The sequence below is a fragment of the Rhinatrema bivittatum genome, chromosome 17, assembly GCF_901001135.1.
Source record: "Rhinatrema bivittatum chromosome 17, aRhiBiv1.1, whole genome shotgun sequence".
In the NCBI taxonomy this organism is placed as follows: domain Eukaryota; kingdom Metazoa; phylum Chordata; class Amphibia; order Gymnophiona; family Rhinatrematidae; genus Rhinatrema; species Rhinatrema bivittatum.
This window is the reverse complement of record NC_042631.1, coordinates 40,130,768-40,147,144: the sequence shown is the minus strand read 5'-3', so window position 1 is coordinate 40,147,144 and position 16,377 is coordinate 40,130,768. Positions and strand designations below refer to the sequence as shown.

General features: G+C 41.7%; 1 protein-coding gene across 1 annotated transcript in view; it reads right to left on the bottom strand.

Moving 5' to 3' along the window:
• The window catches only part of LOC115079484 (mucin-2-like), a 98,651-nt gene that overhangs the window by 56,811 nt on the left and 25,463 nt on the right, over window positions 1-16,377 (bottom strand). Inside the window, 6 exon segments of the mRNA XM_029583108.1 lie at window positions 1,890-1,996; window positions 2,414-2,498; window positions 5,214-5,328; window positions 6,949-7,210; window positions 10,923-10,970; window positions 12,799-12,876. Coding sequence (XP_029438968.1) covers window positions 1,890-1,996; window positions 2,414-2,498; window positions 5,214-5,328; window positions 6,949-7,210; window positions 10,923-10,970; window positions 12,799-12,876 — 695 coding nt within the window.

The window sequence follows — 16,377 nt, the reverse complement described above, 5'->3', positions numbered from 1 at the left end:
TGAGACTAAATCCATGGGTACATTTAACCTGTGGACTTTGCATTAACTTGCTGGAGGTACAAAGTACCCACAGACATTAGTGTCTGCTTCTTTTGCTGGTAGAATTTTGCTAGAGATGTAAGCAAATAATGTATGAAATGCTATCTACGCATGTATGTTTCTTCCCCCAATCTAAATATACACTTGGGAAAGCCTCGTCTTACTGTGTCTAAATGTGCAGGCATTGTTCCACAATGAGAGTCCTTGCTGCATTGAGACAGACAGCAATTTTCAAATGGCTGATTTATGTGGGTAAAAAGCTTTGAAAATTGCCCTCAGGATGTGCCTTGTACATCTAATTTGGTAAGGCAGTTCCCTGTCTAATTCTCTTGTGCAAGTTCTATGCATACGACAGCATTACACAATACTACAGTCCATTTTGCCCACTTACTGGTCGATTTTAAAAGCCCTATGTGTGCCAAAGCTGAGAGATATGCGCGGCAGCGGCACAGGCCATGCAGATTTTAAAAGCCCGCAAGTGCACGCATACCTCCTGGTACATGCACAAATCAAAAACGTTTTAGAAGTGGTGGGGCATGGGTATGGTCTGGACGAAGCATGAGCGAGACATGGGCATTCCGGGAAGTTACTTTGAAATGTGCGCATATTTACACACAGAAGCGTGCACCAGGGTCCCTACCATGTAATTTTGCTCTGGAAGGCATGTAAATATTAAAATTTTAAAAAAGTAAACAAGTCAGCGGGGTTTTAAGGGTCAGGGTTAAAAGGGTAAAAGGGAGGCTAAATAACAGGGAGTTTAGGTAATCCAATGCATTAACAGGGCAAACTGAGAGTGAACTGGGAAAAAGGGCTATTGCGTCAGTGCACGTATCTATTAAAATCCCCCACCCCCCACATGTAGTAGAACCGGCATTTGCACGCACAAGTGTGCGCCCATATAAAATTGTGTGCACATGTATGCACGTACAGATGATTTTATGTCATATGTGCACATATTTATTTATTTATTTTTAACTTTTATATACCGACATTCTTGCATTAAATGCAAATCATGCCGGTTTACAGTGAAAGAGAAAAAGCAGGAAACAATTCCTTAGTCGAATACAATGAAACAGCTTAGTTAACAAAGGAAACATAAATATAAATGTTTACATATACACAAAGGTTTGCACGAAGGGGTGCACAAAGGAGAGAGCCCCTTTGAGCCTGGTGTTGAGGCTGTCTTATCTGTCCGATGTTAGTGACATCATGGGGGGGCGGGTCTAATGATCGCAGCACTTACATCTTACATATGCGAGTATGTCATAAAATGGCCGCATCTCTGGACACGAGCCAGCATACACGCGTACATGCATGCTTGTGTGGCTGTTTGAAAGTTTCTGGCCCAGAATCTGAGGAGCTTGCAGCTTCTGGGGCCAAATCAAGGTCTTTTCCCCTCGACTAAAGGAGCAGCTTCATAGTAGAAGATGCCTATCAATTTTAGCTTCATCACCATAGCTGCTTTTCCCAATAGGCAAAATGGGCCCTTCTACATAACAGGGGGTCTATAACACAAGGCCCTTAATGAAATATCTTAAAAATAGTCAGATGTAAAATCTTTCAAGTTGTTTGAACAACTGACATGTTGAAATGATCACATCGCATATGGTCAGCCAACTTGACAGATTTCATGTCTATGAACGTTTGACATCCCGGCCACAAACATTGACCTAGGGCTGAGTAAGCAGTTAAAGGAGTTCTGTTCATTACACTTTTCTCTTTCCACATTACCTCACTGTAGAAAGTTTGTCTCCCCATTTCAGATATACTGTATGTACCCCAGGATGAAAAAACTAAGAAGCACAGGTGTTTACAGAAAAGCACAATGAAGAAAGAATAGAAGTCCATACCACATCAGTGCAGTTGTCCATAGATTTAGGAGGTTTATCCACGCATTGTTCCAAAGGCCCATCCATCTTCTGCAAGTTTCCAAATTGTGCTGGAGTCAGTATGGCATCTGCAACAATTAATTAAAACAATAGGCTTTCAATGTCTTTTAATGGTCAGTGTCTGCAATCACCCCCCATTTCCTAAAATTCCTCAGGGACAGCCTAGTTCTGCAATTTGAAAAAGGCTACTAGGACCCTCCTGGAAAATGCCCCCAAGTAATACTAACAGCCATGTTGAGTCACAAGCATAGAGTGAATGAAATAAAATGTTGCAGACTGAACATGGCCTATACTAATGACATCTAAAAGAGAAGGAATGAGGTAGGCTGCAAGATAAGGGATTTTCAATGGAGCATGTTTGATTATATATTTAACTTTCGCACCATTAGTCTGAAATGCCATTGCAGTTCAGCTTCAAAGGCATTTTGTTTTGTGCTGTAACCATGAAGCCCCCATGTTAGCCGAATGGTACTGCTGATTCTTACCATTTGCAACAAACTCATTGGAAATGCCATTAAAGTCTCCACAAAGACCACATGTCTGATTGGCAAACTTCTGATCCAGTTCCAGCTAAATACAAGAGAAGAAAAAAAGAAGAATGCATTTTTAAACTACAGGATATTATTCCAAGTTGGTGAGAGGTGTAGCATATTCTTTTTTAAGAAGCTCGTAAGTGGTAGATCACTTTGAGACAGGAACTAGGTAAAACAACACTGGGCAATATTGCTCCAGTGTACATGCAGCTAACTGATCACTCTACTCTGACATCTGACTGGGCACTGGGAATTTATAAAAAGCTGAAAAGTGCAGAGAGACTGGCAAGGTGAAAACTTTAAAAGTCATGTTTGGGTGTAGCAAACGTATTAGTAAGGATGGAAATGTGAAGACTGAATATCTGGGAGCAGTCAATATGAAACAAATCTGAGATGAAAGGGCACGATGAAGAAAAAGACAGTGTGTACCTCGGAAGGGGGCTGCAGAGAGTATAGTCTTATCCCCATATTTATTTTAAGGTAATAGAGAAACATTGAGCAAGAGCCTTCCTTGTATTTTTAGCTATTGGCGATTAGTTATTTCCTGGCCTTATCACGCTGTCTTTTAAATACTGAGGGACCAATCCTCTTCTCACCACCAATGGTGCCCCATAATGGCTATCATTTGTGATATTTAGGTGGGCATTAGAGTGGGAAATCCTTCCTTCCATTTCTCTATGGGCAGTTCTGGAGAAGAGATGCTATCAAGTAGAGGAAACTTAAAAACAACAGATGAATGTCTCCCCAAGGAAGAACACAGTTCAAAACATAGACCATGTACATGTCAGAATTATAAATCATCTGGATCTTCAATGCATCTTTACGGTGGACATTTCTCACAATGTCAACATTCAGATAAGAACTCTTTAATTTTTATTCGCATAAAAAATTAATAAGTAAAAAATTTATAAGAAAGGAATGAACAAGACAAACTACATCTAACATGAAGATTGTGATTTTCCTGGACAGCTTTTATTGTTACCTATGATTATATTTATGGCAGAAGAGATTAAAGTGTTTATTCACCACCAATGATACCTAGTATTATGGTCATATTATTAAATGTGTATTTCATTCATTTAGATAAATTTGGCTGTGATAACTAATTGTTATCTTATATTCTTTTGTTTCTCCCTGGATTTATTTGTGTCTCAAATAATAAGAACCATTTGGGCTGGTGCTCAACACAGCCTTCATTTTTTTTTTTTTTTTTTATATACAAGCTTTATCTCACAGAAGAAGATTGTCCTTTTGTCAAGGCATCCACACATCTCTGGTTTAGCCAAGAAAAGTCTAGAACATTTTATAGGCTGAGACTAACACGGAGCAATGAAAGGTGCTCTCTGCCACCTTCTTCTCTCATTTCTACAAAAGGTGACACCCGCTTTTCTGGAGGAAGTGTAACGTGCTCATATATCATTGGCAGAGTATCCTTACAAGGACAATATTTTACTAGCTGTGAGAACTTCAACCCATATGCATGAAAAAAGGTCCAAATTGAAAAAGCATCAGGAAGACCTAGTATTGAAAATTCCAGATGTTTCAAGGAAGATTTAAGGAACTGTTTTTCAACTGGGCTTCCACAGAACCCCAGGGTCCAGAAGCTTCCCTAGAGGACCCCACAGGTGCCGCTGGTGCCATCTCCTTACGTTTTTGCAATGCTTGCATCAGAACTTCCCCCAACATAGCTGTTGCCTTTCCAGAACTGTGTTAGAGCCAGCAGGTGCCCAAATCTCCATGCTGTTCTCACATTCCCACAATATCTCAGAAATCACGCAGGGGTTTGGGCACCGCACAGCACAAATCACGGACAGCCAGGTGGCATCAGAAAGCTACAGGGGGGGTACAGAAAGGAGGGCACAAAAGCACAGGAGGTGGAAAAGATTCAAAGGGAATCCACAAAGAGAGGAGAGTGATGGAGGAACATAGGGAAGGAAGGGAGAGAGATAAAGACAGGAAGAACAGACAAGAAAAGGGGAAAAAGTGAAGCAAAAAAATAGGGTGGGGAAAAATGTAAAGTCAGAGATACAAAAGGAGAACACAAAGGCAATGAAAATAGAAAAAGGAGAAGGGAACTAAAATATAAAAGGGAAGGAAACAATGAAAATAGAAAGAAATAGGCAAAGAAAAACGTAATAAAATGGCGAGCAGAGAACAAAACTTTGCTTTATAAGGGTTTCAGCCTCTGGAAGTGTAAAATCTAAGGGGTCTCATAGAATTTCCATACTATATTATAGGATATTTTAACCCACAAAAAATGCTTAGAAAGAATATACAAGCATTAGATCTGCTATACCGGGTCAATGGCCAATCTGGGTTACTAGGACACACCCAGTAGATCCCAAAGAGTAGATTCCTTCCCCGTTATTCACTCCAGGGATAGGCATTGGTTTTCCCCTAATAATTGTTTATGAATTTTACTTCCAGGAACTTGGTTTAGGGTATATTAAAGTTGTAAAAAATCCACAACTGGAATAGTAAGGGTGTTGTTGGTCAGGTCTCTTCACAGCTTATACAATGCTTGCTCACGCTATGCACATCTCTAAGCCAGGCCCATCTACATTTTAGAACAGGTTGCAGTATCACTTGTGACCTAACCCAGATTTAGCTCCATGCCTCCAGAGGTCAAAGCTAGCTTTGTTGGTCTATTATTGACCCTCATCCCTGCAATTAAAAATGCACATCGACTTGTAACATAAAATATTTATCTATATCTAATTGCAGTGTCTGAACCCCTTATTGAACTTCTTACCAAGAATGCATCGTCTCTGTTCCACATGGCGACCACGCCAACTTTGGCAGTGACTTTTATATACATAGCACTTTTTTCCAGCTTGACTCCTGAGTAGCTAAAAGGTAGCTTAACACTGGAAGAAAATAACAGAGAGGTTAACAACTCAAACTAAGGATCTCAAGAGAAAACTACATCATAGAGACGACAGATGTGAACATTTCTACCACAGACAATGTAAGTACCTCCGTTATTAATGTACTTGCCCCTTTGGAGACCCAGATTAAATTTTGGATCCAGTTCCTGATCCTTAGGTTAATCGAGATGCTGTGGAATCAGTATCCAGAGCACCCAGAGAAGAAGGCAGCCTGGCTATAATGACAGTAAAATTTACCAGCAAAAAAGAGAGTACATTTTAGAGATGTGCAGCAATACTGCACTTCGGTTTGGGCTTTGTTTTTGGCCTGCTGTGGGAAATTTCATTTTTCCCACAGTTCAGGCTTTTTTTTTTTTCGGGGACGCTGATTTTCAGGTTAGTGCGTGCTAACATTTTAAAGTTAGTGTGCACTAACAGGAGTTAACGTGCACTAACCCAAAAATGAATTTTTCCAAAATTTCGGAAAAATTGCATTTGTTTTTTGGTTCACCGGAACCAGGACAAATTAGACAATTTTCTTGAAATTGTCTAATTCATGAAAAATGAATGTACATCCCTAGTACATTTGAAGCAGGTTCCAAAGGAAGCCACAGTCTGTGGCTGTCAACTGAGGATCATTACTGCAATAATCAGATTGGGGGTGGGAGAGAAGTACAGCTGGCCTGCAAATGACCAGAGATGGCTACCAAGCTGGATGCCCAACACTAAGTGGCAGGAAAGCTGCAAGGCAAATAAAGATAAATATTTTAATAACTGTTTTCAATATATGAGCATGAGACACTGGAAGTTCACATATGTTTCCAATACTGGACAAAATGGATAGATATTCCAAAGCCATTTAGACAGGTATCTTTTCAGTTATCCATAAAAATGGCCAAACCGCAATTTTAAAACTCTTACCAGGCTATATTCTAGCCGGATAACGAGTTATTATCCAGCTAGAATATAGCCAGATTAGTTGGAGGCATTCCAGAGGCAGGCAATAGGCATTTCCGGGAGGAGTTAGCCAGTTAACCTAACCGGCTAACTCTGTAGGGCAGATCTAAAGTTAGCCGGGTATACCTATCGACGCTGCCGCACCGTTGAATATCCCAGTGTATCCGGCTAACTTAACTAACCGTTCCGCAGCTGAATATAGACCCCAGTGTGTTACCATCTTCATGCTGGTGAATGAGTTCAGAAAAAGTAGATACTTGGATATACCACAAATTACAAAAGGGGATGAAGATTTTACTATGATTACCTTTATTCTCTGGCATAGACTTTACCATGCTTCTTTCACTTAACATTGTTCTCAGTAGGGGTGTGCAGGCCAAATAGTATTGTTTGGTGTTAGGGGTTGTTGTCACCTAAATTTCATTATGTTTACGGCTTTTTTCTTTTACCTTTTATTTTTTGGCGGGGGACAAATTGTGCGCACTATTCAGAAATAGTATGCACTATTTACAAATAGTGCGTGCTATTTGCAAATAGATGCTTGTGACTGCAAATGGCACACATAATTTCTGATAGAAAAAAACAAAACAAAATTAGGAGCTTTAACAAAAGCAAATCTCTACTCCTTATCACTCCACTCTGCATCGAAGTGTTTAAACGTACTTTTCGCCGTTGAACTTAATAATATCGTTCTCGATTTCAATAACCACCCCATCGATCTTCATCACAATGTTACTGATCGTTGCAGAATTGTTCACATCGGCACGCCGGATCTGAATATTGAATTCCTCGTAGGCGCTCTTGCAGTGTGAGGCTAAGATATAGTTGCAAGTTCCGGGGAAGTGGTAAATGTCCCCGTCAAACATTTTGAAGTTGTAGTTACCCCAAGTGCTGCAAACTTGGCCATTGTGAACGGTAATAGCAGCTGTGAATTCAACGAAGACAGACTGATAAGCAGGTCAGGGAAAATGGAGCACATTCTATCAGATCTTCCTGTCTTTCTTTTCCATCCATTCACTAGTCTGCCTTTGTTGTCAATCGACATTATCTGTTCACTTATTTATCTGTTTCTTTATCTAAACATTCCTATGCTAGTATAATTAGCATCTTGCCATCCAAGTAACACTCTGCATGCATGCCTATGTGCGGAATCATTACCCATGCAAAATAATTATTGATGGCACAATGGGAGCCATTTTGAAATAGCACACATTGTTGCAAACTATGCCAGTGATTTTAGCTTGCATTCTTTAGAGAAAAATTTCAAAAGCAACTATCTGCATTGTTTTGCTTTGAACATTAGTAACAAGTGCAAATTATGTATACTGAAAGCACCTGCTGACTTTGTACCTGTTAGCTGTGCAGGTGGTGGTGGGGTGGGGGCAAAATAGCATGCATGCGTTTGAAAATCAAATGGACACTTGCTTTTCTCCTCCCCTGACCTAAACATGCCCACAGGAACACCTTTTCCCCCACATGCACTATGGCAGTCTAGCATAATTTTAGCTACCTCTCAGGAGGGCAATTTTCAGCCAGGCCATTTTACCATCTAAGGAAGTAATTTTGTAATACCATACATAAGGTAGCTGGAAAATATGCACCTAAGTTACACCAGTATTCAGAGCAGTCTGATGCACATAAGTCCACTTTGAAAATCATCCTGGCCAAACTATGCACACATAATTACACCTGCGATTTGGTGCATGGTATTTTTGCCGAGAAAATGTACATACATGGAGACCAAGAATCATCACCATTTAGCCAGATAACTCACAAGTTATTTGGTTAAAAGAGTTTTGAATATTCTGCTTGCTTATCTGGTTAATCTTAGCCAGATATGTCACTATCTGGCTATGATTTAGTTGAATAAGTAAGGTGCATGTTGGGGGTGCTTCAGGTGGGGACAAGTTAGACCAGGGGTGATCAACTCCAGTCCTCGAGAGCTACAAACAGGCCAGGTTTTCAGAATATCCACAATGAATGTGCATGAGATAGATTTGCATACAATGGAGGCAATGCTTACAACTCTATCTCATGCATATTCATTGTGGATATCCTGAAAACCTGGCCTGCTTGTGGCTCTCGAAGACCAACCCTGAGTTAGATAAACAACTTATACAGCTAACTCTGAAATTTGGAGTTAGCCAAATAAGTTACTTGGCTATCTCCAGATGTGACATACAGCAGGTCTAAATTTATCTGGCTAACTTTAGCCTTTACCAGCTATATTCAAAAGGATATAGCCGGTTAAGTGGTGAAAGGGCTTTAAAAAAATTGGAGCATGTGGCCTTGCCTCAAGCAGCTGATCTCCCCATTTGATGTAAAAATTGGGGGGTGTTGCACTCACCGCCCGTGGAACCCCCATGCCAGCTCCTTCCACTCGGCTACACCTCCAAGCCCTGCCTGGGATGTTGGCTGCCACGGCCTGCCTTTCTGATTCCTCTCCGCTCACACTCGCCAACTCTGGGGCTTCCTTGGCCTTGCCAGCGCATGAGACACCACCAGCTTCCGGCCCTGCCCGGGGTTCCCCCTGGGCGCGTGCAGCACCGGCAGCTATTTAAAAGGCCTTCGGCGGGAAACCTGGGACCGCCCCGGAGGATGACATCATCAGTGCAGGACTATATAAGGCTCCCTCGGGCTGTACCCAGACAGCTTGGCAATGAGTCTCCTGCTTTGCTTCTCTTGAGATCCTGCGCTTCTCCTTGAAGAACTTCTGCTCCAGTACCTGACTTCTGCTCCAGGACCAGGCCTTGCGCCCTTCTTCCTGGAGTCTCTTCGGACTGATTTCCTGGCACGGAACCTTGGACTGGACCTCACCCTGCTCGTCTGCTGCCTGCCTTTAGACCTTGGACTGGATCTCTTTGCTCATCTACCATCTGGCACATGCGTGGCTCCTGGCCATCCCTGGCCAAGCTACCATCGGCCTTCTGACACCAGGCAGGCACCCGTCTCCTTCTCTTGCTGCTGGCACCTGAACTCTGCCTGTCTTGTCTTGCCTGCCAGCTGACTCCAATCTCGTTCCTGCTCCAGCTCTGGACCCGGCACCTATACCACGCCTCAGGGGCCCCACCTAAGTCCAGTTAGTCCCGGTACCCAAGGGCTCAACCGCGGGGAACATGGACTGGTATTGGCGAAGCTCCAGCTGGCCCCTGTCTTCCTCTGGCCTCGCCTCCTGACATTGGGGACCATTGGGGATTTACCCTCTCAGGTAGCGTCAACCCCAACTCAGGCTAGGGGTCCACTGACCATGCCGCGGTTCCTACAGGGGGCCGATTTTAAAAGCATTGCTCATGCTAAAATGCCCACATATGCACATATGTGGGCTCAGGGCTGTGTGTAACACGGATTTTAAAAGCTGTGATTTATGTGCGTATGAGTCCATGTGTGAGCAAAATAAAGGGGGCGAAAAAGGGATGGGGCATGGACAATGTGTAAATATTAAAATATAAAAAACTAGGAGAGTCAGCGGGGTTTTAAGGGTCGGGTTTAAAAGGGAGGCTAAATAACAGGGGGGTTAGGAATTCTGATCCGTTAACTGGGCGAACTGGGAGCGAACTGGTAAAAGCGGATAAGTGCGTCAGCGCGCGTTTTTAAAATCCCCCCACTTATGCGGTAAAGCCTGCATTTGCATACACATACATGTATCCATATAAAATTGTGCATACAATTACGTGTATACAGGCGAATTTATAACATGCACGCATATACGCGCATATGTTATAAAATGGCTGCATCCACTGGCATAAGCCAGCATACGTGCGTACATGTAAGTTACCATCTTAGTCTGCAGATCTCACGTTTTAGGGCTTACACGACAGGGTGAGGAGTATGGGTGGTGTGCAGGTTGACCACAAGGTTAACTGGGCAAGCTGGTGGACCAAGTAGAAAAACTGGGAATGTCCCTCGCACGAGCAAATTTTAAAATCCACGTACGTACAAAGCCTTAAAACTGGCAAAGTTCTATGGAAGATATGCAAAGACGATTTGCTCGAGTAACCTCTTAAAATTAGGCGCATACTTGCGTGCAGTAGGCGAATTTTAAATCATACGCGCTCAAGTGCATGCATGATTTAAAATTTCAACGTATCTCTGCTTGTGTGCCGATATGCATGGGTATGGGTGCATGTGCACTTGTTTTTAAATTTAACTGTATGTGCATAAGTCCAAATCCTCCCAGTCTCCACCCCTGGAACACCTCTCCCCTGTGCACATTAAAGTAAGTGTGAAACTTTACACACATATCAGTCATGCAATTCTCTAAAGGCAGGTAAAGCAATACTTTACCTGCACAGGTCCCTTTCAAAATTACCCTCCTTACAATTTAATTACCATGATAAACTACAATAATTATTTGAAAAACTGTAGAGTTATTGTTATCTGGAAAGGCCTAATTATTAGCCAATGAAATGACTCAATTTCAATACTCCTTTTTATTGTCATACAACATATAGATAGTTTCCCATATATTTCTTCATTTGCCTATAAATAATGTTTAGTATCCATTCATTTAGCCATATCTATGACCAGGAGCCCATTGTCTATTGATTTCCCTTTCTTTTTCTCACACCTCTTGCCTCTCTATGGATCTTCTGAATTCCCAATGGCCAATACTGAAATTAATGCTCAGTTTAACTTACGTCTAACGGTTATCGCTTTCATTGATGGGATGATCAGCGTCTGGGTTCCTATGGGTGAAAGAAAAGAAAAATCTGACTTTGCTTGGACTATAACATTTAACAATTATTTCCACTTTCCTGGGATTATCAGATAATCAGGTCGTAAAACAGAGCATGGCAGCAAGGATAGATAATGGAAGAAAATATGCTTCTGCAAACCTTGCCAAAGGAATTTTGAAGTTGCCTGTGTTTAACAATGTAATAGCCACGCGATGCAGTTCAGGATGGTTTATTCAGAAACTGGCACTGTCTGACAAGAGGAAGCTACTCTGTCTGTAATGATGGCCATTTTTGAAAGGCTCTCACTCTCAGTCCTAATTTAGTCTCACAATGTTTTAATTGAAAAGTGACTTTAGCAGAATTAATATGACATGTAAGCCTTAGAACAATACAAAGATCCTCTTTTTATAGGCGGGCCCTTACCACAGGCATCCTGGATTAAAGGACAAGAGGTTGTGCATTCATACATGAAGATTGTAAGGTAACGATGCGACTACAGAGTACAGTCCTCCCATTGGGAAGTGACCAACTGAAGGATTTCTTTTTGTGTTAGCAGCTTTGAGATACGTAACTACAAAATGTTGGTAGTATTGCTAGCAACTTTGGATCATGTGCCCCACAGCAGACTTTTTAGCCTGCAAGTATTCAAACATGTATTAGGATTTCCAGCTCTACTTTTGCCTAAAAGGTTCCAGCGGATATGAATATGAGAATTTAATCCTTGGATAAACACTTCAGTTGCCAGTCTGATTTGTAAAAAACGCCTTCCCATTTGCTCTCATGGGGGAATTCTTTTTAAATTAAATAAGATGCTATGTATACAATATACAGCAAAACTGCAGAATTCATTCTGGAGAAACAAAACATAAATTGTCTTTGATGCAAGGATTTCGGAAAATCACAAACAGTTCAAGGAAGGGCCAAGCTCTACGGAGGGCAATTTTCAAAAGCCATTTAGCCATGTAAATGAAAATTCTTTTTCACTCAACGCACAATAAAGCTCTGGAATTTGTTGCCAGAGGATGTGGTTAGTGCAGTTAGTGTAGCTGGGTACAAAAAAGGTTTGGATAAGTTCTTGGAGGAGAAGTTCATTAACTGCTATTAATCAAGTTTCTTAGGGAATAGCCACTGCTATTAATTGCATCAGTGGCATGGGATCTTCTTGGTGTTTGGGTAATTGCCAGGTTCCTGTGGCCTGGTTTGGCCTCTGTTGGAAACAGGATGCTGGGCTTGATGGACCCTTGGTCTGACCCAGCATGTCAATTTCTTATGTTCTAATTTAAAACTGTCCAGCCTGAACGTGGTACAGATAACTGCATTGCTCCATAATGTGCCTACTTTTATCTGAATTTTATGAAGGTGTTCCTGGGGTGAGGTTATACTGGGGAGACAACAACACACAGAGTTTGGCATTTTCAAATTAACACACTTTCAAATTAAGACACAGGTTCAAATCTCTGTGGGTAGTTTTTCCTTGGGAAACGTTCATAGGTACATATGTTCACACTTTCTCGGTGAGAACTGGTGCGGACTTTGCGGACTCTGCAACTGCCAACTCGGGTTTGAAATTTGCCGTCTCTTGAGTCAGCCCAGCTAGGAATGTGATTAAGCGCCCAACAATAATTCACAGAGTCCCTTTGCTGATTTTTCTGAAACTCAAATTCCATTAACGACCGACACCATCAATTCATCTACTTCTAAGTCTTTCCTTTAGTTTCTGTCTTTCCATTCTGCAAATACATGTCCTATCAGACCATTGCCATAAGAATTCTCTCTCAACATATATAAAACTGCTATCTGCCAAAATCTTTTGACATAAAATACAAAAGTTGGGTACCTTGTTGCTGCTGAACATTTTGAGAGTTATCTTGTGTGTCTTCTGTCTGCTGCACCTGTCGTTGCGAGTCTGATTGGACTGTGAAGAGATCAAAAAGGAACATGAGGTGTAAATTGGGCTTTTACCCTCTGAGTATTCCAGAGTTGGCGAAAAAGCAGGGCCATATTCAATAGATTTGATTTTAGTTGAATTAATATGACCTTTAACCTTAAAACAATCCAAAGATTCTCTTGCCACAGGAATCCTGGTTTAAAGGACAAGAGGTTGTTCATTCATTGTCTATGGTACCTGAATACTGGAAGGTTGCTAATATAATGCCAATTTTTAGAAAGGAATCAAGTGATCCAGGAAATTACAGACCAGTGAGTCTGACATCTATGCCAGGCAAAATAGTAGAAACTATCAAAAGAACAAAGTTGCTGAACATCTGGAGAGTCATAATTTAATGGGACAAAGCCAACATGGATTTAGCCAAGGGAAGTCATGCCTCACCAATCTGCTATATTTTTTTGAAGGCATAAATAAATGTGGATAAAGGTGAACCAATTGATATAGTGTATCTGGATTTCCAGAAAGCATATTGACAAAGTCCCTCATGAGAGACTTCTTAGGAAATTAAAAAGTCATGGAATAGGGGGTAGTGTTCTGTTGTGGCTTGGGATGTGGTTTAAAGATAGAAAACAGAAAGCAGGGCTAAATGGTAAATGTTCCCAATGGAGAAAGGTGAGTAGTGGAGTGTCCCTGGGATCTGCTCTGGGTCCACTGCTTTTTAATATATTTATAAACAACCTAGAAATGGGAACAACAAGTGAGGTGATCAAATTTGCCAATGACACAAAATTATTCAAAATTGTTAAATCACAAAAGGATTGTGAGTAATTACAAGATGATCTTGCAAAACTGGGAGACTGGGCATGCAAATGGCAAATTAAATTTAATGTGGATAAGTGATGCACTTAGGAAACAGGTACCCACATTATAGCTGCACAATGCAAGGTTCCTCATTAGGAGTCACCACTCAGAAAAAGGATCTAGGTGTCATTGTTGAAAATATATTGAGATCTTCTGCTCAGAGTGCAGCAGCAGCAAAGAAAGCAAAGAGAATTGTAGGAATTCTTAGGAAAGGAATGGAGAATAAAACAGTGAATATCATAATGCCTCTATATTGCTCCATGGTGTGACTCATCTTGAGTACTTTTTATAGATGTGGTGACCAGAATTATAAATAGACCTATCGACAATGCTTCCAGTCTGGCTTCCTGCAGCCTGGGAAGAATCCAAGATAGCTTTTCCATCAACTTCGCAATGTTTCCTGGAAGTGGCTTCAGAGGGGAAGACTGGCAAGGAGGTCACAAGACAGTTCTCTAGGACCAATTCCTAGATTATCTCAGATGGCCCTTGTGGCAGTGATCTTCCAATAACTGAATCTGACACTAGAGAAGGCCTTAGACATGGCTGAAGCCTACTACCAGGCTCACGCTATGTCAGAGATACCGCACTCCCCTAAAACGTTATGGGACATGCATAGAGGCTGATAAGATCCTAAGATTCAGAGGCTTCGGCTGCTGCAAGAGCTGGCCTAAACGCTAGTCATAGCCCCAGTGCCTAACTTGGGGAGTCCCCCATGTTTCGTTTCTGGAGAAAGGGGCCATTTTGCCAGGGACTATCCACACCATGAAGAAGCAGCTATGGACATTAATGCTGTGACCTCACATTATTGTCATTTTGTGGACATTCCCCAGCTAGAGGCCGGCACTTTTGTAATTTCCATAGAAATAGATGACATTCCAACACAGGGCCTGGTAGGTTCAGGAAACATGAAGACCCTTATCCAACATGAGTTGGTGAAATGGATCCAAATTAATTATGAGAATGCGGTACTGTTGACATACATACATGACAACCACAGACAATAGCCAACTTGCGAACTGGAGTTAAAGACACCCATCGGCCAAAATAAAATGGAAGTGGGGGTTCTGCCATGGCTCTCCTACCCTGTTCTAATTGGGCTAGATTGTCTGAATTTTAACTGTCTCTGGATACTACTCACTACCATGACACATAATACCACGAACTCTTCCCCATAAAGGATATAGACTTGTTTCCCAAACTCTCAAAAACGCCAAAATTTTGGCATTCATATAAAAATTTTAAAAGTTCTCAAAAACCATCAAAATATATAAACATAGCAGACACATCAAATAACATCCAACAATAATTAAAATTAATAAGTATAAAAACAATTTCCAGCTTTCTATACCTTGGAACTTTTGATTGCTAATCACTCTGAAATTGGCCTGGATTAGTGGGGGAATAGGGGGCTACATATAAACTTTGTCCTCTCTCATATACACACTGACTAACACACATGCCCATTTTCACACACACACACACACAAGCTCACTCACACTCTCACACACACACATGCTTACTCTCAAATGCTCTCACATAGACAATCACACTCACTCACATACACAAGGTTCTCACACTCTCACACACTCACATGCTAACAGTCTCACACTCTCTCACATGCTCTCCCACATACACATATATGCCCACATATTCACACAAACACACACAAGCTCATATTCTCTCATGCTCACACTCATGCTCTCACGCATGCTAACATTCACATGCTCACACTCTCACATGCTTACATACATACACACTCACCTGTCCCTTTTTTCTCCCCTGTCATCTCACTCATCCCTTCTTGTCCCTTCCTTCTCCCTCACCCCCTTTGCCTTCCATGTCTTCTCTCACTTACACACTGCCCTTCCATGCCATTCCCTCACACTCATGCCTCCAATTTCTCTTCCCTTCCATTACATTTCACTCTCTGAGTCTCTTCTTCTTTTTTTCTGCCCGCGGGGTGTAGGAACCCTGTGGGTATGTCATACTTCAACAACTGCATGGGGATTGCTTTTCTTCCAGTGGTGTGTGGAATCCCTGCTGGCACATCATAATTTCAGTTGCCACCACTGTCTTCTTCTTGAGGTGGGTCCTGGAACCCCCATCTCTTGAGTATGTCATAAACCCATGTTACCGCTGTCTCTATCTCCCTGCTTGCAGCAGCTGGGAGCCCCATGAGCACATCAGAAATTCTTGCCAATGCCACCATCTTCTTTTTCATTCCTGTGGAGCTGGGTATCCCCATGGGTACATCATAAATATGCATCGTTGATGTGTTTCTCCTGCACATGTTTTTTAGTGGATACACGGTGAAGCCACTGTGGCACAGGTGTTTTGAGGAGGAACATTTTTGCCACCTCAAAATATTGCTGCCTAAAGCGGAAGCTTCATTGTACCTAATCATAGAACTACGCCTGAGGTGAAGTTGAGGATTCAATGTGGTCCTCAGGCACTGTGGGAAGGGTTCCTGGTCAAGCCATATGCAGACAACTATCATTCCATGCCATGGAGGATAAGTCAGTTCCAAGAACCTGTCTGGAGGGACATATCCACAGAGTTACAAAGCCAGTCAAATCCTGACTCATGTAAATCTGGGTACACTAGATGTAACTGGATAATTCTTGTTTTACATCTAATGATACTTTTAAGAGGAATTACAGGAAACTA